This window comes from Somniosus microcephalus, chromosome 5, assembly GCF_052327205.1.
Source record: "Somniosus microcephalus isolate GS21.2 chromosome 5, FLI_Smic_1.0, whole genome shotgun sequence".
Lineage (NCBI taxonomy): Eukaryota > Metazoa > Chordata > Chondrichthyes > Squaliformes > Somniosidae > Somniosus > Somniosus microcephalus.
Window position 1 is genome coordinate 281,943,158 of NC_140991.1, and position 24,160 is coordinate 281,967,317.

General features: G+C 43.2%; 1 protein-coding gene across 4 annotated transcripts in view; it reads left to right on the forward strand.

The window, feature by feature from the left end:
• Positions 1 to 24,160, forward strand: part of LOC147117766 (collagen alpha-6(VI) chain-like) — a 235,349-nt gene that overhangs the window by 137,694 nt on the left and 73,495 nt on the right. For all 4 annotated transcript variants that reach the window (XM_085989028.1, XM_085989027.1, XM_085989025.1 and 1 more), the window contains 5 exons: positions 7,886 to 7,948; positions 10,074 to 10,136; positions 13,081 to 13,131; positions 23,521 to 23,556; positions 23,645 to 23,707. In XM_085989028.1, coding sequence (XP_085845154.1) covers positions 7,886 to 7,948; positions 10,074 to 10,136; positions 13,081 to 13,131; positions 23,521 to 23,556; positions 23,645 to 23,707 — 276 coding nt within the window. The remainder of the gene's footprint in view (positions 1 to 7,885; positions 7,949 to 10,073; positions 10,137 to 13,080; positions 13,132 to 23,520; positions 23,557 to 23,644; positions 23,708 to 24,160) is intronic.

The window sequence follows — 24,160 nt, forward strand, 5'->3', positions numbered from 1 at the left end:
AACCAGAGTTGGCAACCCTAACTGGAATGGAGGCATTTGCAATGTCGCAGATGCATCTGTCCATGTCAGTACTGGTAGCAGTGACCACTGCAGAGTCCTTGTGGAGACGAAGACCCGTCTTCACACTGAGGTCACTCTCCATTGTGTTGTGTGGCATTACCACCATGCTAAATGGGATACATTCAGAACAGATCTAGCAGCTCAAAACTGGGCATCCATGAGGCACTGCGGGCCATCAGCAGCAGCAGAATTGTATACTACCACAATCTGCAACCTCATGGTATATCCCTCACTCTACCATTACCATCAAGCCAGGGAACCAAACCTAATTCAATAAAGAGTTTAGAAGAGCATGCCAGGAGCAGCAGCACCAGGCGTACCTAAAAATGAGGTGCCAACCTGGTGAAGCTACAACACAGGACTACATGCATGCTAAACAGCAGAAGCAGCATGCTATAGACAGAGCTAAGTGATCTCACAACCAACGGATCAGATCAAAGCTCTGCAGTCCTGCCTCATCAAGTCATAAATAGTAGTGGACAATTAAACAACTACCGGGAGGAGGCGGCTCCATGAACATCCGTATCCTCAATGATGGCGGAGCCCAGCATGTGAGTGCAAACGACTAGGCTGAAATGTTTGCAACCATCTTCAGCCAAAAGTGCTGAGTGGGTGATGCATCTCAGCCTCCTCCTGAGGTCCCCACCATCACAGAAGCTAGTCTTCAGCCAATTTGATTCACTCCACATGATATCAAAAATCGGCTGAGTGCACTAGATACAGCAAAGGATATGGGCCCCAACAACATCCCGGCTGTAGGGCTGAAGATTTATGCTCTAGAACTAGCCACGTCTCGAGCCAAGCTATTCCAGTACAGCTACAACACAGGCATCTACCCGACAAAGTGGAAAATTGCCCAGGCATGTCCTGTCCACAAAAAACAGGACAAATCCAATCCGACCAATTACCACCCCATCAGTCTACTCTCAATCATCAGCAAAGCAATGGAAGGTGTGTCGACAGTGCTATCAAGCTGCACTTACCAATAACCTGCTAACCAATGCTCAGTTTGGGTTCTACCATGACCACTCGGCTCCAGACCTAATTGCAGCCTTGGTCCAAACATGGACAAAAGAGCTGAATTCTAGAGGTGAGGTGACATCAAGGCAGCATTTGACCGAGTGTGGCATCAAGGAGCCCCAGTAAAATTGAAGTCAATGGGAATCAGGCGGAAAATGCTCCCTTGGCTGGAGTCATACCTAGCACAAAGGAAAATGGTTGTGGTTATTGGAGGCCTATCATCTCAGCCCCAGGACATCGCTGCAGGAGTTCCTCAGGGCAGCGCCCTAGGCCTAACCATCTTCAGCTGCTTCATCAATGACCTTCCCTCCATCATAAGGTCAGAAGTGGGGATGTTCACTGATGATTGCACAGTGTTCAGTTCCATTTGCAACTCCTCAGATAATGAAGCAGTCCATGCCTGCATGTAGCAGGACCTAGACAGCATTTAAGCTAGGGCTGATAAGTGGCAGGTAACATTCGCACCACACAAGTGCCAGGCAATGACCATCTCCAAAAAGTGAGAGTCTGGCCACCTCCCCATGACATTCAACGGGACTACCATCGTCAAATCCGCCACCATCAACATCCTGGGGGGCACCATTGACCAGAAACTTAACTGGATCAGCCACATAAATACTGTGGCTACAAGAGCAGGTCAGAGGCTGGGTATTTTGCAGAGAGTGACTCACCTCCTGACCCCCCAAAGCCTTTCCACCATCTACAAGGCACAAGTCAGGAGTGTGATGAAATACTCTCCACTTGCCTGGATGAGTGCAGCTCCAACAACACTCGAGAAGCTCAACACCATCCAGGACAAAGCAGCCTGCATGATTGGCACCCCATCCACCACCTTAAACATTCACTCCCTCCACCACCGGCGTACTGTGGCTGCAGTGTGTACCATCTACAAGATGCACTGCAGCAACCTGCCAAGGCTTCTTCGCCAGCACTTCCCAAACCCGCGATCTCTACCACTTGGAAGGACAAGGGCAGCAGGTGCTTGGGAATACCACCACCTGCAAGTTCCCCTCCAAATCACACACCATCCTGACTTGGTAATATATCACCGTTCCTTCATCGTCGCTGGGTCAAAACCCTGGAACTCCTTCCCTAACTGCACTGTGGGAGTACCTTCACCTCACGGACTGCAGCGGTTAAAGAAGGCGGCTTCTCAAGGGCAATTAGGGATGGGCAATAAATGCTGGCCTTGCCAGCGACGGCCACATCCCATGAATGAGTAAAAAAAAAATTGCTAGTTTTTAAGAAGGTAGTTAAAGGAATGGGAAAGGTCAATCCAGATTACTACTTGATGAAATAAAACTCACTACGCACTTGGTTTGAGCATAAAGCAAGGCTTTAATCAACTTGTTTCAGAACATGGAGGTCTAGTTGTATTTCACTAGTTCCTTGTCTTACAAAATGTCCCTGGCAAGCTGGGGCCGACGCCAGAGTATTTATACTCCTTGGACGGCGCCACCAGCTGGCCGTCCAGGGTTATTTCACGAGTAGTTTCTTGATGAATGATGAGATTTTTAACATTCTTCCTGCCTAAAAGATTTAGAAGTCTGACGACTTCCTCTTAGCGGATCAGGCGGATCACGAATAGCTGCAGTCTTTTAGATTTTTGTTTATGGCCAGAAGGCACATCTCCCCGGACCGTATCTTGGTCCCTGGGCCGCTTGATCCGTACCGGTGGATCGACAGGGCCCGTGTTGCTCTGATCAACCCGAGGGAGGCTGGGGAGATCGTGACTCCGGGTGCGGGTCCCCACAGGCGCAGAACTGGCTTCATCCTGTTGGATAGCCGGGGATTGACCGGCGTCCTGGCCTCGGGTGGCCATCCCACGGGGAGCGCTCGGCTCCCCGAGTGGATCCGGTGGGGCAGCTGGCAGATCTCTCGATGCCCCAGGTAGGGCATCATCTTCGGGGGAGCGAAGAATGTCGGCATCATCCCCGTGGGTCCCTCTATCATTTGAGTCTGTGGAACCGGCTGGACAGGGAGCCAGGTCCCGGAGCGAAACGGTGGACTCCCGGCCATCAGGGTACCGCACATGCGCATACGTGGGGTTGACGTCTGTGAGTTCTACCTCGTCGACGAGAGGATCGGTTTTAGAGGATCGGACGAATCTTCGGAGCAGCACGGGGCCGGGAGCTGCCAACCATGACGGTAGAGATGTCCCATGGGTGGAGCGACGCTAGAAGCTGAAGAATTGCTTGTGAGGTGTGACATTAGTAGACGTAGATAGGAGAGACCTGATGGAATGCAACACGTCAGGGAGCATAGTTTCCCACTGCTGGTCTGGTAGGTTGCGTGACCTCAGCGCAAGATGAACAGTGTTCCAAATGATAGCGTTGTATCTCTCAACCTGTCCGTTACTAATGGGATGGTACGGTGTTGTTTTACTTGTGGTGATTCCCCATTGGGAGAGATAACTTTTGAGTTCGCTTGACATGAAGGAGGGACCCCGATCAGAGTGGATGAAATTGGCTGTACCGCAAAGGGAAAAGACTTGATCAAGGCATTTGATCACTGTGGAAGTAAGCATATTGGGACAGGGGGAAGCAAAGGGAAAGCGTGAATATTCATCCACCATAGTCAGTAAGTAGGTGTTTCGCATTGAGGAAGGCAATGGCCCTTTAAAGTCAATGCTGAGTCACTGCATAGTGTGTATGAGCGAGACATCCGATGGATGGAAGAATTGCGGTTTTAATTCCGCACAAATTCTACAGGAGGAGCACGTTCTTTTCACATCTTCCGTAGAAAATGGGAGATTTTTAGATCGCATAAAGTGCAGCATACGGGTAACACCAGGATGGCATAAGTCAGTATGAAGATCCGCCAGAGTCGAAGTTGACATAGAAGAGCAGAATGCCCGCGTGAGGGTATCCGGGGTCACATTCTCTTTGCCGGGTCGATAATGCATGGTGTATCCAAAGGCGGCCAATTCCATCCTCCAGAGTTGTATTTTGTTATTCTTGATCTTAGTGTGTTTCTGGTTATCCAGCATAAAGGCCACGGAGCGCTGATCGGTTATAAGTGTGAAATGGCGACAAGCGAGAAAATGACTCCATTTACGTACCGCTTCGATGATGGCCGTAGCCTCCTTCTTGACAGGAGGATAATGGAGCTCGCTACCCTGCAAAGTTCTGGACAGAAATGCAACGGGTCGACCACCTTGATTCAAGGTAGCAGAGATCGCTACATCCGATGCATCGCACTCGACCACAAAAGCAAGATTCTCATCAATGGAACGAAGCATGGCTTTTTCCAGTTGTCGCTTGAGGAGGTTGAAAGCTGAAATAGCTGTTGCCTCTAATGGAAATGACTTTGCGTGAAGCAGGGGCTGGATCTTGTCGGAGAAGTGGGGTATCCATTTCGCATAATAGGCGAACATGCCGAGTGCCCAACGAAGAGAGCCGAGATTCGTAGGGGGAGGGAGCTCCTGAAGCAGACGAAGTCGCTCCGGATCCGGTTTGATGACACCGTTGCCCACCCAGTAGCCAAGGATGTTGACTGATGGTACTGATTTCACAGATTTGGACTCATTTAAGGTTAAGTTGCGACGACGGAGAACGTCAGAAAATTTCTGGAGGTTGGCATCATGCTCCTTCTGGTCATGACCAGCAATGGTGATATTATCCAGATATGGAAAAGTGTGCGTTAAGTTCTCCTGTTTGACTAGGCTATCCATTGCCCGTTGAAAGACGGCCACCCCATTGGTGACCCCAAATGGAAGGCGACAAAACTGATAAAGCCGACCATTGGCCTCAAAGGCCGTATCCTTCTTGTCAGAGTCCTTTAACAGCACTTGATGATATGCGCTCTTTAAATCAAAAGTTGAAAATACCTTGTAGTTGGCAATGTTATTGACCATATCATCGATGCGCGGTAGTGGGTAGGCATCCAGGTCGGTATACTGGTTAATAGTTTGCGAGTAATCGATGCAAAGACGTTTCTTGTGTTGCTTCAGAGGATTTTTAACAATGACGACTGGAGCCCGCCAGGAAGATGAACATGGCTCAATGATACCGTCAGCTGGAAGGCGAGAGATTTCTGCCTCGATAAAGGATCGATCATCTTGGCTGAAATGTCATGATTTAGTGACTATGGGCTTACATTGGGGGGAAAGATTGGCAAACAAGGAGGGCTCGTCGAGCAAAGCCGCTGAAAGCGCACAAAACGGTACTTTGGAAATAGTTAGCTCCGGCTTTGATCCTCCAAACTTGAAAGTAAGTCTTTTGTGTTGTTTCTGGAAATCCTGTCCCAGGAGCACATCACTACATAGATTCTTGAGCACCCCGAGCTGGGTGGAGAAATAAGTGCGGCCATTGAGAATAAGGTCAACAAGACAAAAGCCGGAAGAATTGGTGGTCAGTGTCGTCAGAGCCATTGTAATTTCCCTGTCTAAGGGGTAAATACGCAGTTTTAACTTACTGACAGCCCGCTCACTAATGATGCTGTCAGAGCTGCATGAGTCGATTAGTGCACTCAGAATGTGTCCATTTACTGAAACCTTCGTGGCTGCATGGGACAGACTTTGGGGAAAAACAGCTGTGATGAGAAGAGGGGCAGTTTTACCCTTAACAGCTGTAACCTTAGTAGTGGTTCTTGGGGGAGGAGCAGTTTTATAGATTGCAGCTGTAACCTTAGTAGTGGCTCTTGGGGGAGGAGCAGTTTTATAGATAGTAGCTGCAAAACTAACAGGAGCTCTTGACTGGTATACCTTAGAAAGGTGGCCTTTCTTACTAACAGCGGCTCTTGACTGGCATACCTTAGAAAAGTGACCTTTCTTGCTGCAATGATTGCAGGTTGCGTTACGAGCAGGACAGAATTTCTTATAATGGAACGCACCTCCACAGAAGAAACACTTCCTTCCAGATTGCCAAGATGCCGCTAGGGCAGGGTCATCATCAGTGTAGGTTTCTATGGTAGGGTTGTCATCAGCCGGGTTGGAGTCGTCATCCGTGAGGGCTTCCGCCCAAGGCCTATCGAAAGAGTCACTAAAAGTGATAGCAGCAGCCCATGCACGTGGTGAAAGGTAGGTGTCTGCATTACATTTTGCTAAGTCCAGAGAACATGCCTGGTCATAGGCAGCCTGTAACTTGAGGGTTTTATTCTCCAACAGATGCTGACATATGAAGGGAGATGCAATCCCATTAATAAAGGAATCACAAATTAACTCCTCCTGGTACTGCTCAGCTGTAACAGCTTTAAGATTACAATCCTTGCTGAGCCGGCAAAGTTTCTGAAGGAATTCGTCAAGTGATTCCCCGGGTTGTTGTCGAGTTGTGGCCAGTAGATGCCGAGCAAAAATTTCATTTGGGGACTTGACATATAGCTGCTGTAGTATTTGGATAGCGGCGTCATAGTCTACACAGTCTTCGATATAATCAAACACATGAGGGGATACATAATTAGCAAGCATTCGTAACTTGTTAGGAACATTCTCACCACACTCCTCAAGGATGTTGCTAAAGGTACAATACCAGTGTTTCCATACCTTAGCAGCTGTAAGTGAATTTGGGTCCAGGTCGAGATGGGCGGGTCTGAGTAGTTTCTCCATGATGGATCGATTACTTGTCTGAGTTCCCTTCTACGGTTCGAGTCGTAGCTGGCTGTTCCCAAATCACCCAAAGCATGGAGTCGATATCAAGTTGATTAAATTGACGTAATAAAACTCACTATGCACTTGGTTTGAGCATAAAGCAAGGCTTTAATCAACTTATTTCAGAACATGGAGGTCTAGTTGTACTTCACTAGTTCCTTGTCTTACAAAATGTCCCAGGAAAGCTGGGCCCACGCCCGAGTATATATACTCCTTGGACGGCACCACCAGCTGGCCATCCAGCGTTATTTCATGAGTAGTTTCTTGATGAATGATGAGATTTATAACACTACTTTAAATTAAATTAAGAGTAAGGAGTAGGTCAAGGGGACACAGGTTCAAACTAGCATAAGGTAAATTTAAAACTGATATCAGGTAGTGCTTCTTCTCATAAAGAGTAATCCACAACAACAACAGCAACTTGCATTTATACAGCGCCTTAAACATAGTCAAATGTCCCAAGGCGCTTGTAATGGACTTAAAATAGAGTCGTGGAGTCATTTAAAAAACAATTTGATGCAGTAATGGGGAGGACTATAGGGTCTTTCTAGAAGGATGAATTAAGTTCAGCAGTGTAGATAGCCGATTGTCCTTGGCTTGAATCTTGAAATGAAATGAAAAACAAAACTCTCCCAATGGTTGTTGGCTATGTACACTGCCAGATGTGGTACTAAACCATGAAGGTTTCAGGTTCAGTTGCTGTTTTGTGCTGAGTTAGCTGATCTCAGAAGTGCTACAATTTATCCTAATGTCACTAGGCTATTGAGTGGAAAAAATCAGTTAAGGTTCCTGTTACCGATCACTATCCAGTAATAAATGCCGGAAAGTATTCCTGTGTTGAAGTTGAGCAGCACCTGATGTGTTTGAGTTCTGAGCCACTCGCCCCCCCACCCTTACCCCATTCCAGCTGCTGATGTGCATCGAGAGTACAGTGCTACCCCATCCTGCTCCAATCCTTGCTGCAAGAGACAATCTCAGGACCACTATTAAGCAATGGGGTTATCCCAACCTCCGTCATACTCTAAAACCAACTATCATGTTGACAGTTACTGCTTCATGATGATGTAGGAAATCCCATCTAACTTTAGCCCTATACTCTGTAAAACACACACTGGTTAATTTGCTAACTTCAATAATCCACATTATTCCTAAATTAGTTTTCTTTAGTCATTGTGAAATATGAAGGCACTATAATCAACTGTATCATTTGTATGGCAGGGTCCATCTGGAGCTCCAGGTCTTCTGGGAATAATCGGCGAGCTTGGACAAAAAGGGAAAACTGTAAGTCTCATTATTTATTTATCTAACTTAGACAACACGATCACCAGTGGAATGTACATACTGGAGATTATGGATTTGGCCTTTCTTGGGGGTAGGATGAATATTAGCAAATTTCTAAGGAGAAGGAAAGGTGGGAGTTTCGTGGGACTAAAATATCTGGTATAAAGCAGGGATAAGTTTAAAAAGAAAGGAAGACTTGCATTTATATAGCGCCCTTCATGACCTCAGGATGTCCCAAAAGTGCTTTACAGCCAATTAAGTATTTTGAAGTGTAGTCACTGTTGTAAGGTAGGAAACGTTACATTTAGTTAAGTGGCATACATGGGAAGGATACCATCAGGGTCAGAGATCTTGTTGCAGTTCAGACAGCAGAAGATAAAATGTGTTGCCAGTCATAATAGTGGAACAGAATGAAGCAACGAAAGAACATTGTCAAAGTTAAATTGGGAGCCAAAAATTTGACATTCTCATCAGAAAAGTGGGAATTCTGTACTAAAATGTAAGAGAATTAGAAAAGAGAATTCATACAAGTTATGAGACACCATTTTGGCAAGGGGCTAGAAAGCTGCAACTGTATTTGATTTTTTTTGTAATATTCAGCAGCTCTGAAAGTGGGTTTACCAAAGTTATCAGCAGAGATAAAGTTGGCTCTGAATGCTTCAGACTGATCAAGGCACCTTGTGAAAGTCAGAATTTTTACAAGAGGCAGCAGAACAGCAAACATGATTGGACCTAAAAGCACCATCAGATCAAACAGACGGGGAATAGACAGGCATGAAACCTTGCATCCATTTATAATAACATCAGTTACTTCATTGACACAGAAGAGGCACTGGAGAGGGTGCAGAGAAGATTTACAAGGATGATACCAGAAATGTGAGGAAAGGATGAACAGGCTGGGTCTCTTTTCTCTTGAAAAGAGAAGACTGATGTGTTTGAGTTCTGAGCCACCCGCCCCCCCACCGCCCCCCAACCCTTACCCCATTCCAGCTGCTGATGTGCATCAGAACCTCCTGTTCCAAGGAAAACAGACCCAGCCTATCCAGTCTTTCCTCATAGCTAAGATTCTCTACTCCTGGCAACATCCTTGTAAATCTCCTCTGTACCCTCTCTAGTGCAATCACATCTTTTCTGACCTAATAGAGGTCCTTAAAATTATGAAAGGTTTTGATAGCATAGATACAGAGAGAGTGTTTCCACTTGTGGGGAAGAGCAAAACTAGAGGCCATGAATATAAGATAGTCACCAAGAAATCAAATGGGGAATTCAGAAGAAACTTCTTTACCCAGAGAGTGATGAGAATGTGGAACTCGCTAACACAGGGAGTGGTTGAAGCGAATAGTATAGATGCATTTAAGGGGAGGCTAGACAAGCATGAGGAAGAAGGGAATAGAGGGTTATGCTGATAGAGTTAGATGAGGAAAGACGGGAGGAGGCTTGAGTGGAGCATAAATGCCGGCATGGACTGGTTGGGCCATATGGCCTGTTTCTGTGCTGTATATCCTATAATGTAATATTGTACAGGTTAAGGAGTAGCAACCAGAAAAAAACATGGTTATCAAATACTTCCATTTGCACTTGTGCATCAAGTCTGCAATTTCCTACAATGAGAGTTGCCAGACTCATAATAATAGGAATATTTGATTTTTGCTGGTGGCCATTTTTAAACTGGTCATGATACTTCACTTTCATTTAAAAAAACAGATCATTGAGTTTTAATCCTGTTGCACCAGGTTCAGTTCACTCAATAATATTTTAAAATGTAGTAATTTGGGGCTTTGCCCGATAACATAATAATTGATTGTAGCTTTTATTGTTGGTAATGTGTGGAGATTTCATTTTTTGCATATATGAGAAATCTTGTTGCAAAATGAAAAAAGATTATAGGGTACATTTTATGAGCTAGTACAGAGTTTCATGTAACAGTAGCACTCTAATTTTAATGGAGGGAAAATCATGTGGGCTGTTAATCAGTTGTACTGGCCTCCACACCTGAATTCCTGATTATGCACTTGTCACTTGAAGCCCTGCGCTGGGAGTGCTAAATTGTAAAATGTACGCCTTATATATACAGGTACTTGCATCATTAACCAATTACTAACCAGCCCCTTGGGATATTTAACAGGGTCAACCTGGAAATCCTGGGGACAAAGGTGTAAGAGGAACAGAGGGACCTCGTGGGATGGTGGTGAGCTTATTCTGTTTTACTTCAATTTATTCTTTCTTGTAACCCATTTTCTGGCAAAAAATCATCGATAACAAATGATCTAGAAGAGCATTAGAAATAAAGTTGTGGAGCTCCCACCCAGTTACTAACCTTGTAGAGAAATATAATTGATTCTGTTATTCAGGACATTATATTCAAATCCAAAATATAGTACTGCAGTAGTAATATATGATTTAAATTTGGAAAGTGCATATCTGATTTTCTATTTTTAATACATCTGGGAGAACATATTTATGAGAAACTGTAGAAAGGATGCAATAATAAAAAGCTGTTTATGTGAAAAAATGCCAGTTTATAGTTATAGAATAGGATAGTTTCAGACTGATTTTAGAATATAATATTTACATAGGCTGTATTTTAGTATCTTTGTCAAAAATTAAGTCGTTTCATTTAGTCCTATGATAGAGTAGTTATTGTTCAGGCTCTTAAAACTTGTTTCATTTTAATGATTGTACCAGACTATCCATGAATGAGCCGCACCTACATAACCAGCTAATGCATGTCTTAGAGTGAGCAGCCCAATGCTAACAATTATCCTACTTATCAGTAACATTACAAAATTCATGTAATATTCTGCCTACAATATTCTCTTGTCAACTTAGAAACTTTAAAACATCACAGCTTCATACAGGCTAAAGTAACTGGTCAAATTTATCAGTGTTTAAATAATTTGCTGTAGCAAGGATAATAAGGCAGTGGACAAAGAGGGTTTAAAAGTACATACACTTTAAATATTCACTTAACGAGCCAGAAACATCAGTGTTTTTTTCTTTTTTTTTGGAATGGAACAATTGCTTAGGATGAAACTGATGACTCGGTAAACAGAATTTAGTATGATGGTGCATTCCTTTGGTAGAGCATTGACACATAGAATACATAAGCCAAAGTGATTATGGAGTTCTATGTCATACCAGAACTGAAAAGCTAGCAGCCAGGCCTGGGTCATTTATGCATTTTGAGTAAATTTGCTGATTCTGTGCTCCTTCTGAGGAACTGTGCATAAAGGGAGCACAGGTTGGAGGATTCTACTACGGTGCTGTAGCCCTATCATTAACTCATGTTCCTTTTGAGCATAGCTCCCCACTGGTATTGCAGAATCAGTGAATTTATCCTTTAATTCTTTTGGTATAAAGCAATTCTTTTGAAATAAATAGTGCTAATAACCATATCATCTTGGTAAATAATGGAATAAAATATTGGGACAGTCTTGACCCACCTGTAACTTTCATACATAGCACCCAGCCTATATTAACATGTGACAATAACCAGAAATTACATTTAATCTGCTATTATGCCAAGATGAATGTGCATCAACCATTTATGACCACATGGAATTTTAATGAGAAGGTAAACCTGCATTAAGGTAGAAAATACCGTTGGTACAGTTCTCATATGAAAGCTGAACACGCACATACCAAATTCTTATTTGAGCTATTTTAACTATGACATTAAAATAACACATGGGATAATCAAATTTAAGTGTTTGTACAAGAACAATCCCAATTGTAACATCTCTCCATTGGAACCCAATCACCACATGAGTTGCCAATCCTCTCACTATAGTTCACAATGATTAACACTACTTAGTCTAATTCACACACAGAACAAATGGCCCCAATATTTACTGGGGCGGGGTTTTGGAGCGGAGGTGGGGGGTGTGTGGGAGGAGTTATGGTTAGGAAACCCAGAAGTGCGAGTTTCCTCGTACACTGTGGAGTTACTCCACAGCGTGTATGTATTTTTTTCCAGGTTCCCCGCCCGAAAGTCAGCCTGATTGACAAACTTGGCTGCCTGTTGGGCAAGGTCGGCTCCAGAAAAAGCCGCAGCCGAGGAGCAGGTAGTTTAGTGGTGATTTGGGTGGGGTGGGGGGGAGCCGGTGGGTAGAGGGTGGTTGGGGGGTCAGGGTGATTGTGGAAGGGTTGGGGAAGCTGCATATCGTGGGGAGTCTGTGATCGTGGGGTTGGTGATCACGGGGGTTGGGATGTCGTGAGCAGTTTGGGGGTGAGGCGATGACTTGTTGCAACAGCAGTGAACTGCAATTTTAAAAAAATGTTTTGCTACACAGCTCACATCACTGAAATGAAATGATGCAGATTAACCCTTTTGAGTACTGTATGTCTTTTTGGAGCTTGCACATTTGTTAACTGCCAAAATGATTTTCTTTTGGGGGGTTCGGGGGGTCGGTGATGGGGGTATGGTTTGTGGGGAGATCGTGCAGATGGGGAGGGGGTGGGCGATGGGGAACGGTTAAGAGGGTAAGCTGGTTGGGCCTGGAAGAAACACTCCTGCTCCTCCTGGCCCACAAGCAGTGCTATAAAGACACTTACCTTATGTATCCAGCCCTTCTCGCCTGCTCTTAACCTGCCGGCTCTCCCGAAGTCCGGGAAACCCGGCTGACATGAATTAAAAATAGTAACCTTGTTAAAATGGAGGCACACAGCCTCCTTAAAAGGTTTCAACGACCGACCGACCCGCCTCCTGAGAGTGGATTAGTTGCCTGCCCCTCGTCTTACCTCTGCTAAAACCGGAAGTGGGCTGGTTTGAGTTCCTGTTTGAGTTTTTTTAAATATTTTACTTCCCACCCGACCTAAACCCACCTGTTTTTGGGAGTTAAAATTACCCGCAATGTGTTTTGTGGTTGTAAGACAGGCATAGGATTTGGGAAGGGAGGTGTCACGGCTCAGCAGAAATACCGGATAGTTCTTTTGGCTGATTTCCATTGGGGAAAAAAACTCATAGCTCTGAGGTAGTCTGTTGGCTAATTTTCCAAAACATGAATTTAAGGACATATAACAACTATATTTTGTTCTTGATAGCATCTACATTTTGAAATATACCAAGTCAAATGAAAAAGTGCTGAGCAAATTGTACAACTGTTTTGCTAAAGATGTTGTTTATCATATAGGGGGCAGATGGCAAAAATGGATTTGGTTCCCAAGGACCAAAAGGCAGAAAGGTAACAAACCATATTATTGTTGTATGTAGAGTAAATTCAGTGATCCCACACTTCAGTGGGTGCATGGGTCAGAGGATCAGAACTGAAGTGTTGTAGCCGTATCTCTAACTCGTGATCCTTTCACGTGAGGCTCTCTACTGGAAACACTGAATTTACCCTGTATTGTTTCTTGATCTGAAAAACACTTTTACTATTTTTGGAAATTGCTTCTGACTACAGAAGTATTATTGAGAGATGTAGGACCAGAGTTTTGTCTTGTTTTGCCAATATTAGTACTCTGATTAATATTAAGGTTCCTCCCTTTACCCCATTATAGCAGCAAAATTGAAAGAAACAGCGCAAAGGCAGAGTTTTCTTAAATTGCAAGGCCATCAGCTTATCATTTCAATAACCGTTGGAAATGAGAGGGAAATGACCAAATGGAGCAGAAGCGATATATTTTCTGATCAGTGAAATTCAGATATCAATGCTTAGTGTGCTCGTACAACATTTCTCTGGGTGCTATTTTTAGGCAGGTGTCAATCTATTTAAAATAAATGTTTTAAAATTTACCTAAAAACAATGTACAGGAAAATGTAGTACGAACACACTAAGCGTTTGTCCCTGAACTTCATTGATGGGATTTTGAAACACACTGCATCTTACACTAAAAGATAATGCCAGTGCCAGGGAAGGCAACATCATGGCTCTCATTTTTATTAAAGTCTGCATACCATTCTTTCACTGGAACAAGATTAATTTTATTTTCAAATGCATTATTTTGATGACTAAAAGAATGAGACCCCAAATTTCTTTGGGGCTTGGGGCACACTCACACCATAAATCAGAGGGGGAGGAAAATTGGACAGGACCTTGAAACACTGGCTATCTACCTGGGAGAGATGCCAGTATTAGTTTCCAATGGGGCCTGGGGTGGCAGAGTTACATCCACCTCATATAAAGCTCCTGAAATCATAAGGAGGTGGAGCTAGCACAATAGCTTCCCCACTGGAATTCCTGCAGCCGCCACCTGCTTTCCACCAGCAATCTAGATGCCAGGAATAATTCCATATCCATTTCATTCTTAGGGCTCACTAGGGTCTCAAGGCCAGGGTCACATCCTGCAATTTCCCGGAACTGAATGGCAAATTTTTTGAATGGTTCTCCTTACAAAGGACCTTCTAACAATCCCCCCCAACACCACATAGGTTTCCAAGATGCTCCTGCCAAGGATATTTAGATTCAAGGACCCCCCACCCTGACTCCAGATACACCAGTGGTTTCCTGCCACACTAACATCAGCTCAGGAGGCCTGAGGAACTTTGGACCCAAAAGGGTTTTAAGTGTTTAATTTTTAGCTGAGTTTATGTGATGCTGTTTGATTGCACTTCCTACAGAGGGCGCTGTTGTATTGATCTTAAACAAAGGATTCAACAAACTACTTAAACTTAAATTTTGTCCGGCTCTGTTTCTGATGCAGCGCCTTGTTTGATTGGTATTTGGATTGGAGAATAGTGATGGGGGTCAATGACCGTGATTCACGGTGCTTCCAATTTTTCGGTAAATGAAAATTAATTATTGGAAAATGAGTGCCATGAATTGGGTGCTCTGACCTCTCCCAATTCCCTGATCCATGCCACAATAGAGCTAGGCTCTTGTGCTAGGAGTGGACTTTCACAAGTTTGCTCTTGTATGCTAACATTATACAGACGTTTAAACACTGGCCACTTAATAAACCCTTGTATAAATGTCCTACATCAAAGAATTGGTAAACAATTCAAAATATTGATACATTTTGGCAAAAATATTGGGCCAGAACTTCGGGTCCCCACGGGCGAGTACGGGCTGGGTACTCACACGTAGGCCCAACGAAAGTGTCGGTTTCATGCAGTGCATGCACGGGAAACCGGAACTTCCGTTCCCTTAAAGGAAGGGGTTCACAGATCGAACACGTGCGCCGGAGAGGCAGCGTATGCCTGGAACGAACTTTTTTTTCCAGGTTTTTCCGGGAGGGCAAGTCTCCAGGAGCTACACATGTAAAAAGCAGTCGCAAGGCCTGCTTTTAACAAGGTAAGTGGTGAATTAAGTAAAATTAAAACATTTTTTCCACAGGTTTATCATTTTTAAATACTTTAAAGAAAGATATGTTTATTTTTAGCCCTGTTAGAAAGTGTAATTAATTTTTTCAAAAATTTAAATTATTGTTTAAAATACTGTAGTTATTTTATGTAATTTATATTTTATTTTAAAAATGTGATGTTTTTAAAAAAAAATATTTGAAGTTTAAGATATGTTTTGGGGCTGAATTGTATTCATAGATTTGACAGGTCTTCCTGTCAAACCTATGAATGGAGATTCCCTGCTACGATTGGTTCTCCATGGCCCACGTGATCCCAGGGGATGCTTCGAACTAACTGCGCCCCTGGGATACGCAAGCACTGCGCGTCGGCAGTTGGAGCAGGCCCAGGATCGGAATCCCACAGGGGCCCACAGCACAACGGCCGGCGCGCTAGGTAAGTGCAGGTCGGAGGCTTGCACCCGCAGGAAGCCTACAATGATGTGTAATTCCTCTGTGTACTATTTTAGCAAAGTCATAGGTTCACTTAAAATAAACAGGTTTTTGCTACAAACATGATAACCATTATGCTAAAATAATACAGAGGAACTTCAATATCAAGATTCTTTAGCCAGTTCAGAGGCACAAAGAGGTTGTCTTTATCCAATGTTTCTAACTCTAATTTAACAGAGCGGGGTGAGAGCCACTCAACATAAAGATATGACAAATACTTAAACAATCCACCCTCAATGTTTATCAAAGCAAAGTTCATATTCTCCACTCGCCCACTTTAGGATGAGCTATAGCTGAACCCCCTGGTACACTACAGCTTATCCTGCATGGATGATTCTGTGATTCTCTGCTTCCATTGGGTAATCACACTCAACAAGAGCTTGGGTGAGAAAATCCAGGCTACCATGCTGGAGCGCTATCTCTGACCTGTGCTCTCTTTGAGCATGTCTTCCTTGTTGAGAGCGCAAGAATTACAGAATCACTTTCAATTTAAAATACCTTTTGCTTGGAAACAGGTTAACTCAGAGGTGTTAGAATTGTTGTACTAAATATCATGAAGTAGCATATAATGTAGATAGCCGAGTAGGCAGGCACGTTCATATAATGTACTTGTAAATAGCATGTTAACATAAACATAACTACGATGATGTTGCAGGAGGACCCAGAGATTTTGATAAACTCCACCCTTAATAGAAGAGATAAACAAATTCGGTTAACTTTTTTCTGATATATAATAACCAGTTTGCTGATCAACTCAATTTCTCCTTGCAGTTCCTAATTTGCCTCATACTTTCAAGCATGATGTCAAATAATTGAGGCAGTGTTTAATCACACTGTTGGGAATTTACTCCAAAATGTTCCTGATTTGCCACGGTAACTTCAGCACAAACCCTGGATACACCATATAAATGATGTTTCCACTGAACTTATGGCAGCCAATCTGAACCCCCGAGGCAATTCCTGACACACATGGTGTGGCCGTTGATGAGTGTTATTCTGTCTACATTTGCCTACATACTACAGTGCAAATCCAGTGCCATGTTAAAATTATTCAGTCTCCAAACCAAACTACTGGAAAATTCACACAGCTAGTGTTTCTGTATGTTAATATGGGTACACACTCTCTCCAAGCAGAGAGACACCTCACTTACATAAGAACATAAGAACATAAGAAATAGGAGCAGGAGTAGGCCAATCGGCCCCTCGAGCCTGCTCCGCCATTCAATAAGATCATGGGTGATCTGATCCTAACTGCCAATCCACTATCACAGAACCATCTCCTGAATCTAACAGAATTAGACACATGAAATAGGAGCAGGATCAGGCTACACGGCCCCTGGGCCCGCTCCGCTACCCACAGGGCCATGACCATTCCGAACCTAGACTCATGTCCAAATTCCTGCCCGCTCCCCGTAACCCTTAATTCCCTTTACTTCTAGGAAACTGTCTATTTCTGTTTTAAATTTATGTAATGATGTAGCTTCTACAGCTTTTTGGGGCAGCATATTCCATGGACCTACCACCCTCTGAGTGAAGTAGTTCCTCCTCATCTCAGTTTTGAAAGAGCAGCCCCTTATTCTAAGACTATGCCCCCAGTTCTAGTTTCACCCATCATCGGGAACATCCTCCCCGCATCCACCCGATCCAACCCCTTCACAATCTTATATGTTTCAATAAGATCGCCTCTCATTCTTCTGAACTCCAATGAGTAGAGTCCCAATCTACTCAACCTCTCCTCATATGTCCATCCCCTCATCCCCGGGATTAACCGAGTGAACCTTCTTTGTACTGACTCGAGAGCAAGTATGTCCTTTCTTAAGCATGGACACCAAAACTGTACGCAGTATTCCAGGTGCGGTCTCACCAATACCTTGTACAACTGAAGCAATACCTCCCTATTTTTATATTCTATCCCCCTAGCAATGAAAGCCAACATTCCATTGGCCTTCTTAATCACTTGCTGCACCTGCATACGAACCTTTTGAGTTTCGTGCACCAGGACCCCCAGATCCCTTTGTACTTCAGTACTTTCCAGTTTCTTGCCATTAAGATAATAACTTGCTCTACGATTTTTCCTGCCAAAGTGCATAACCTCACACTTTCCAGTATTGTATTCCATCTGCCAAATCTCTGCCCACTTACTTAGCCTGTCTATGTCCCCTTGCAGGTTTTTTATGTCCTCCTCACTCACTACTTTCCCTCCCATCTTAGTATCATCTGCAAACTTTGATATGTTACACTCGGTCCCCTCCTCCAAATTGTTAATATAGATTGTAAAGAGTTGAGGACCCAGCACTGACCCCTGCGGAACACCACTAGTTACTGATTGCCAATCTGAGAATGAACCATTTATCCCAACTCTCTGCCTTCTGTTAGATAGCTAATCCTCTATCCATGCCAGAATATTACCCCCAATCCCGTGATTTTTTATCTTAAGCAATAATCTTTTGTGTGGCACCTTGTCAAATGCCTTTTGGAAGTCTAAATACACTACGTCCACTGGTTCCCCTTTATCCACCCTATATGTTACTTCCTCAAAGAACTCCAGCAAATTTGTCAAACATGACTTCCCCTTCATAAAACCATGCTGACTTTGTCCTATTAAATTATGATTATCCAAATGTCCTGTTACTGTCTCCTTAATAATGGACTCCAAAATTTTACCTACCACAGATGTTAGGCTAACCGGTCTATAGTTTCCAGCCTTCTGTCTACTGCCCTTTTAAAATAAGGGTGTTACATTAGCAGTTTTCCAGTCTGCCGGGACCTTTGCTGAGTCCAGGGAGTTTTGGAAAATTATTACCAATGCATCCACAATCCCTACCGCCACTTCCCTCAAGACCCTAGGATGTAAGCCATCAGGTCCAGGTGAATTATCCGCCTTGAGTCCCATTATTTTACCGAGTACCACTTCCTTAGTGATTTTGATCGTGTTTAGCTCCTCCCCCCCTATAGCCCCCTGTTTGTCCAGTGTTGGGATATTCTTAGTGTCTTCTACTGTAAAGACTGATATAAAATATTCATTCAGTGTTTTTGCCATCTCCATATTTCCCACCATTAATTTCCCGGTCTCATCCTCTAAGGGACCAACATTTACTTTAGCCACCATTTTTCTTTTTATATAACTATAAAAACTCTTACTATCTGTTTTTATATTTTTTGCTAATTTACTTTCATAATCTATCTTCCCTTTCTTAATCAATCTTTTTGTTATTTTTTGCTGTCTTTTAAAGTTTTCCCAATCCTCTATCCTCCCACTAGATTTGGCTACCTTATATGCCCTTGTTTTTAGTCGAATACTATCCTTAATTTCTTTACTTAGCCACGGATGGCTGTCTTTTCTTTTACACCCTTTTCTTCTCAGTGGAATATATTTTTTTTGGAAGTTGTAAAATAACTCCTTAAATGTACACCACTGATCATGTATCGTCTTTCATGTATCGTCTTACCCTTTAATCTATTTTCCCAATCTACTCTACTCAATTCCGCTCTCATACCTTCAAATTCTCCTTTATTCAAGCTTAGCACGCTTGTTTGAGATCCAACCTTCTCACCCTCTAATTGAATATGGAATTCAACCATGTTATGGTCACTCATTCCAAGGGGATCCTTTACTAGGACATTTTTAATTAATCCTGTCTCGTTACACAGGACCAGATCGAAGGTTGCTTGCCCCCTGGTCGGTTCAGTTACATACTGCTCAAGAAACCCATCCCTAATACACTCAATGAACTCATCCTCAAGGCAGCCCTGCCCAATTTGATTTGTCCAATTAATATGAGTTAAAATCCCCCATAATTATAGATGTTCCCTTATTACAAGCCTCAACTATTTCCTGATTGATACTCCGTCCAACAGAGTTGCCACTGTTCGGAGGCCTATAGACTACGCCCACTATTATTTTTTTCCCCTTATTATTCCTTACCTCCACCCAAACTGTTTCATTATCCTGATCTTTTGACCCAATATCATTTCTCTGTATTACAGTGATTCCTTCCTTTATTAACATAGCCACCCCACCTCCCCTTCCCTCCTGCCTGTCCTTCCTGGTCGTTAAATAACCTGGTATGTTTAATTCCCAGGCATTGTCACCCTGCATCCATGTTTCTGTAATGGCCACAAGATCATACCCATATGTAGTTATTTGTGCCATTAACTCGTCTATTTTGTTACGAATGCTACGTGCATTCAGATAGAGAACTTTCAAAGATGTTTTGTGACACTTAGTTCCTGCTTTTGCCCTTTTTATTACTTTACCTTTTACTCCATACCTTCTGCCCCTTCCTGACACGCTCTGGTTTTTAATTTCCCCACTGCTACCTAAGTCTATGACCTTCTCTGTTGTCATTTTTATTATTTGCTCTCTAGGAACCTCCCCCCCACTAGTTAGTTTAAAGCCCTCTCTACAGCCCTAGTTATATGATCCGCCAGGACTCTAGTCCCAGCACTGGCCAAGTGAAGCCCGTCCCAACGGAACAGCTCCCTCCTGCCCCAGTACTGGTGCCAGTGTCCCAGGAAGCAAAACCCATTTCTCCCACACCAGTCTTTGAGCCATGCAATTAACTCTCTAATTTTATTTGTCCCAGCCAAATTCGCTCGTGGCTCAGGTAATAATCCAGAGATTATTACCCTTGTGGTTCTGCTTTTTACCCATGTCCATAGAACTTAGCTGCAGATTGGCAAGAGCCAAGGCTTTTGGACCTATGAGTGTGCAAAGGTATTGGCCCGTATTTTCTGATCCCTACAGGTGTGTACGAGTTGTGTACACACAGGTCCGTAGGGACCTCGCAAGTGCCAGTTTCAGGCATGCGAAGCGCATGCGCTGAAAACCAGCACTTCCAATCTGTCAAGAATCCTCGCCTGCCCTGGAGAAGGGCCTCTGCGGGTGGAGAGTTCCGCTTTCTGCAGAACCTCCGCCTGCTGAAATCCCTTAAAGATCTTACACCTGGTAAAAGCAGGCGTAAGCCCTGCTTTTACCAGCATAAGAGTTTTAAAAAGTTTTTTAAAAATGCACTCATTTATCATTTACAATTTAAAAATACTTTTAAAAAAGTAAATTTATTTTTAGCCCCGTAAAAAACTTTAATTTTTTTTCCAAAAATTAAATTTTTGTTTAAAATATTTAATTTAATGTAATTTTAACTAATTTTAAAAATGTGATTAAAAAATGTATTTAATGTTTTGATGTGTTTTTGGAGTGATCTCCATTCATACTTTTGACAGGTCTAAGCTGTTAAAAGTATGAAGGGAGATTCCCTTCTTTCATTAGTTCCCCCTGGCCCACGCGATCCCAGGGATGCTTGCGAACCGCATGTGCCCCTGGGATACCTGGGCCCTTTCATTTCGTAGAGCAGAGGTCCAGGAGCAAAAATTGCCGGACTCTGGAGCCCTCAGGTAAGGGCGTAGATTTTCTTCAGATCAGAAAATACGGTCCAATATTAGAGTTTAATCCTCTGAAACCGCACAGCCCATCAGAACACAGCACTGATAAGCTTTGCACTACTTATCCAGCCAGCAGCAACTAATCTGACATGACATTGACTTGCATGGTTATTTCAAACTGAATGGGAAGAATCCCAGTGACAGGTCTACTCCTCAAGATCTAATTAATGAAACAGGCTGCCTGGACAATCATTAGCAGTGCCATGCAATCCTCTGCACCTGCCGGGCTCAAGTATCAGTTGATGAAGTCTGCCACAGAGAGTCGAATCTGCTGCAATATTGCATCACCAGACAGAATGAAAAAAGAAAAGACTTCCATTTTTCTAGCACCATTACATTATAGAGCAAAACTAGGAGCCATCAATATAAGATAGTCACCACAAAAGCAAATAGGGAATTCAGAAGAAACTTCTTTACTCAGAGTGGTGAGAATGTGGAACTCGCTACCACAGGGAGTGGTTGAGGCGAATAGTATAGATGCATTTAAGGGGAGGCTAGATAAGCATATGAGGGAGAAGGGAATAGAGGGTTATGCTGATAGATTTAGATGAGGAAAAATGGGTGGAGGCTCAAGTGGAGCATAAACACCAGCATGGACTGGTTGAGCCGAATGGCCTGTTTCTGTGCTGTATATCCTGTGTAATTCACACCCTTAGGACGTTCTAAAGCTCTGAACAGCCAATTAATTATTTTTGAATTGTAGTCGCTGTTATATAGGCAAATGCAGCATCTAATATGTGCACAGCCATGTCCTACAAATAGTAATTGAGATAAATTAGCAGTTAATCTGTTTTTGGTTGTGTAAATTGGCCAGGACACTGGGAGAACACCCTTGCTCTTCTTCAAATACTGCCATGGGATCTTTTATATTCAAAAATAGAAAAACTATGATACTAATGCATACATTGGGGAAAAAAACTAGTTTAGCCAGTGCATTTTGTAAATAGTGTTTGAATAGCTTTTTCATGTACATGGTACTAATGTAGTATTCCTTGGATAATCTCATATAAATACGACACAAACCAAGGTCTACCTTTTTGAAATGTAAACAATATTAATGATTCTAAATGATTAAAGATCACGCAGCCAGTATTTCTGGTTCCATCTGCACTAGTGCAGGATAGGAGTAGTGCTAATGTTGGCCTTGCTGCTGGGCCCACTCAGACCTCAACGCCTTCTTCTGGCGCCACTGAAAATGGATACCCAACTGACAAGAGAAGAGGACATGAATGTGCGAGGACAAGGAAAGCCCCCACCGCCTCCTCCCCCACCTTATTTACAAGACACTGGCCCAGAACTTGGTGTCGGGGGCTTGCCGCGCGTGCAAGCCCCCGATCTGCACTCACCCTGCACGCTGACATCTGAAGCCCGGGCCTGCTTGCATTTCCTGTCACAGGCCCGGTTCAGATGTCAGCGCGCAGTGCTAACCTGATCCAGCGGCGTAGTTAGTGCGATGTGCTGGCTGGGATCAGGTGAGCACTGTACAACCAATCAGGGGAGGAGAAGGTTCATTCATGAGTTTGAGAGTAAGAACTGTCAAACTCATGAAAACTACGGGGGCCCAAAACACTATTTAAACTTTAAATAAAAATTTTAAAAACATCCCAATCATTAAATTAAGTATAAATAAGTTTAAAAAAATAATTTAAACAAAAATTTTCTTTTTGAAAAAAATAAATTTTTAATAAAAAGGGTCTAAAACTAAACTTACCTTATTGTAGATTCTTTAAAATAATAAACCTGTGGGAAAAAAAATTCTAAATTACACTAAAACACCACTTACCTGTAAAAATAAATATTTACGTGTGCTTTTTACAAGCGTAAAGACCGGAGGCCTTTAGACATGCGCAAATCCCCCAAAACAGAGGAAATCCAAGACGCACGCGCTGCCCCCTACAGCGCACGCGCTAGCCTCTTCACCTTTTGGATTAGAGGAGAGGAAATGCCGGTTTTCAGCGCATGCGCTGTGCATGCTGAAAACCGGCATTTCCTCCGGCCAGACACGTGAGTACCCCTTCCGTACTCACGCGTTTGGGGAGGAATTACTGCCCCACTGTTGGAGCTACTTCTGCTGCAGCCGTATGCCCAGCTCTGCTCCTCCCCTATGGAGAAGCCCTGATAATCCCAGGGAAGTGTAAAGGTTGTGGAGAGCCAGCGTAATGGATCTCTGGTCCATTTTTCCTGAGTTTTGCACCTGGGGACTGGGCATTCTTTGGGGTAAAGTTCAGGAAAATCAGCCCCTACAACTCATAGGATGCATTGAATAGTTCATACCTAATATTGTTCCATATTAAAGGCACTAATAATAGTATTACTAAACATTGCAGAAGAATTAAAGAATTAGTGACAGTAGTATATATGTGGACTAAAAATGACTGCTCTTAAATTAAATTTTATAGGGAACACGAGGAACCCCTGGAAATCCTGGCTCACAGGTAACTACCACAATTTTTGTTGTCTTACATTTTATATTAAAGGATATAACATTCTGGTTAACCTGTATTTGTCTATCATGGCATTTAGGGAGTAGATGGAGAACCTGGAGCTCCTGGCAATGAAGGATTCAAAGGAATAAGAGGTTGCAGGGTAGGATTTTCATTTAAATTATTCTCAACTTGTTTTTTCAAGTCCTCAAAGAAGCAGAAGCATATTTTCTGAATTTTATTTTCCTGCTTTATACTTGTGTCTACCCTTTTACTAAAATTAGCAAATGGCTGAAAAAGCTTGTCAGATTCTTTTTGTCTCTTGCTAGTCCAACAAACAACTAGTACCTCGTAACATTGATGGATCCACACTTACTCCAGCCTTTTCTATTGACGTTCTTGGCCTCACTGTTTTCTCATCTCAAATGAAGTTCCCACATCTTCATTGAGGATAAACTGCTGTAAAAAGCACTGGGCTAGAAATTCGTGGCCTTAGCACGACTCTGTAGCACCATTAAATGGCGCTAAAACAGCAGTCGCTGCTCTTTTGGGAAATGCTGGCAGTTCCCTCGGCGGCCGCTGTTTTTGTCCCTACCTTTGCGCTGCCGATAACTGG